Source organism: Oryzias latipes, chromosome 11, assembly GCF_002234675.1.
Source record: "Oryzias latipes chromosome 11, ASM223467v1".
In the NCBI taxonomy this organism is placed as follows: Eukaryota; Metazoa; Chordata; class Actinopteri; order Beloniformes; family Adrianichthyidae; genus Oryzias; species Oryzias latipes.
In genome coordinates this window covers 11,130,254-11,132,483 of record NC_019869.2, presented here as the reverse complement: position 1 = coordinate 11,132,483, position 2,230 = coordinate 11,130,254, and the positions used below count along the sequence as shown (strand labels likewise).

Sequence of the window (2,230 nt, the reverse complement as noted above, 5' to 3'; positions counted from 1 at the left end):
TTAAGTATGCGTTGAAACATTTTCATTTAAAATTGCATAAAGTTTGTGTAAAAATAATTACAAAAATGTTGCATTTATTGTAAGAAGAAGAAAAAAACACCAACAAGGAGAACTTTCTAGTCAAAGAGGCTCAAGGTTATAATTTTAAAACATTTGTTGGTGTTTTTTCTGTTCTGATAGATGACTCCTATCTGGTAAACCTGGATACTACAGTTTACGCTAAATATCTCTTAGTTTTCTTTTGACTCAAACTAATTGAGGTTACAGATTCATTTAGGAGTCTAATTAGTAAATACCTTCTTGGAGCTATTCTTCTGAACTGCATGGTACAGGATTGGTTGAGAATTTGCCTTATTTTAATGAGGCTCAGGAGGTGGGTGCATCTTCTTTTCTTGCATGTGTAGCATTGCTTTGATGAAAGGCCGCTGGTGACGTGTGTTTACAGCGGTTCTTAAATATCAGGTGAAACAGTGCAGGGCGTTGTAAACAAGGCATGAGTCCTGCAGAAGTTGGAAGAAGCTGTCAGACACTGATGTTAACATGTTGACAATGATGATGTTGTCAGTGCTTCTGGTGCTGGGAGGTCTGGGGGGGGCAGCAGCGTCCGACCTTCATGTGTTTGGGAAGTCCTTCCACGGTGATGACCCCTTGGAGAGCAGCCATGACAGCCAACTGAACATGCTGAGGAAGCAGCTGCACCAACAGGTGAGAAGCAAACAGGAACTCCTTCATTGTTCCATCAAACGTATTGACGGTTTTCTGCTCTGAACTGGTCTGTAATAAATGCTCTCAAACGTATAAATTGTAAATTAGACTGTAAATTAAACTGTTTGTTTTTTTGTAATTCAGCTGCTTCAAACAGCAAAAAATGAACTTCCTATGTTCACATTAGGGAGGTGACAAGGTTAAAATCAAAACAACTTTTTTACTCAGCACTTAAGTCAAAGTTGGAAACCAAATTTACTTTTGCTTTTGTGTTTAAGTCACTTGAGATGAGGTTATTATTGCACCTAAACTAAACTAAGCTAAAATGTCTTAAAACTAAAAGATCTTTCCATTTAAATCATATTTAACTTTAACAGAACTTTTTTTTACAGTCTTCACTGTTAAATTTTACCAAACAGCATTTTATTTTGAAAATTGATTAAAATTATATGTCATAGTTGGTGTACATAGGCAAAATGCTTCGAACTTGCTTGAAAAGCACATAAAGCAATCTTTATCAAGTGGCTAAAACAATCCACAGTAAATTAAACTGAAAATAACATATATAATATAATACGCAGCCTGGTAAAAATCCATCTCCTTTCCTGGTCTCCCTTAATCTTTTGGTTTAATGATGTTTTTGGTTTACTAACCTTTTTTTTTTTAGACAAAAAGGGGAATCCGCAGGAGTTTGGATCTGGAGAGCTTCAATATTCGTGTGACCCCCACATCCAGCAAACTCAACCTACCAACCATCATAAAGCTGTATCCACCCACAGCCAAACCTCTTCACATGCACGCCAACATGCCGCTCCGCTTCGGGAGGGAGAGCAGTGCCAGTGATGACAGGGTGTCAAACTCTTCCCCCAACATGCCGCAAAGGTTCGGGCGGGCCTGGGAGGTCCTTCGCATGTGTGGCGGCTGCCGGAGTGTCCGTGAAGCACCAAGCCCTGTGCTGCCGCAGAGATTTGGTAGAAACACTCCTCACTGGGGCTTTCTGAACACTCTGGCCAATGAACAGCTGTTGAACCCTGAATTGCGCTGGTAAGTGATTAATCCAACATGATGACTTATATGAACTTGCCTCATGGAGGAGCAGGAATTCCCTGACATGCTTTGAATTTTCCATTTCTGTGCATCTCCCTTCAAACAGGAACAAAGACATTGACCTTCCAATCAGCTCAGAAGAAGAGGAAATGGAAGGAAAAGACATTTACAACATGAAGTGATCTTTTTAAGTTTACCTTGACGTTAAAAACAGCCAATTCATATTTAGATTGTTTGTTTGCTGTATTGACAAAAATGTTCTGCCAATACATTTAAGCCTATTTATAGACCATTATTAAAGGTACTTATGCTGGAAAACGTGTCTTAAACGTGCAAATAAAGAATAAAAATATTATAAAATAAACCTTTAAGCATTGAGACAAAAAAAGAAATCTCTGTTTTCCCCCTAATTTCACCTTAACCTCACTTTCATAGCCTAACTAAAGGCATTTTTGCTTTATCAGACACAGAATTTGGT

At 38.5% G+C, this 2,230-nt stretch overlaps 1 protein-coding gene across 1 annotated transcript; it reads left to right on the top strand.

Moving 5' to 3' along the window:
- Nucleotides 1–369: 369 nt before the first annotated feature.
- LOC101159115 (gonadotropin inhibitory hormone peptides-like) lies at nt 370–2,230 on the top strand. The gene is made up of 3 exons (XM_004073848.4): nt 370–705; nt 1,373–1,749; nt 1,859–2,230. Exons 1-3 carry the CDS (start codon nt 541–543, stop codon nt 1,932–1,934), a joined length of 618 nt encoding a protein of 205 aa, XP_004073896.1. The 5' UTR covers nt 370–540; the 3' UTR covers nt 1,935–2,230.

Excerpts from the sequence above, each read along its gene's own strand:
- LOC101159115 (XM_004073848.4), top strand. The coding sequence starts at position 541 with ATGTTGACAATGATGATGTTGTCAGTGCTTCTGGTGCTGGGAGGTCTG. Across the intron at positions 706-1,372 it reads GGAAGCAGCTGCACCAACAG|ACAAAAAGGGGAATCCGCAG; the intron begins GTGAGAAGCAAA and ends TTTTTTTTTTAG. Across the intron at positions 1,750-1,858 it reads TTGAACCCTGAATTGCGCTG|GAACAAAGACATTGACCTTC; the intron begins GTAAGTGATTAA and ends CCCTTCAAACAG.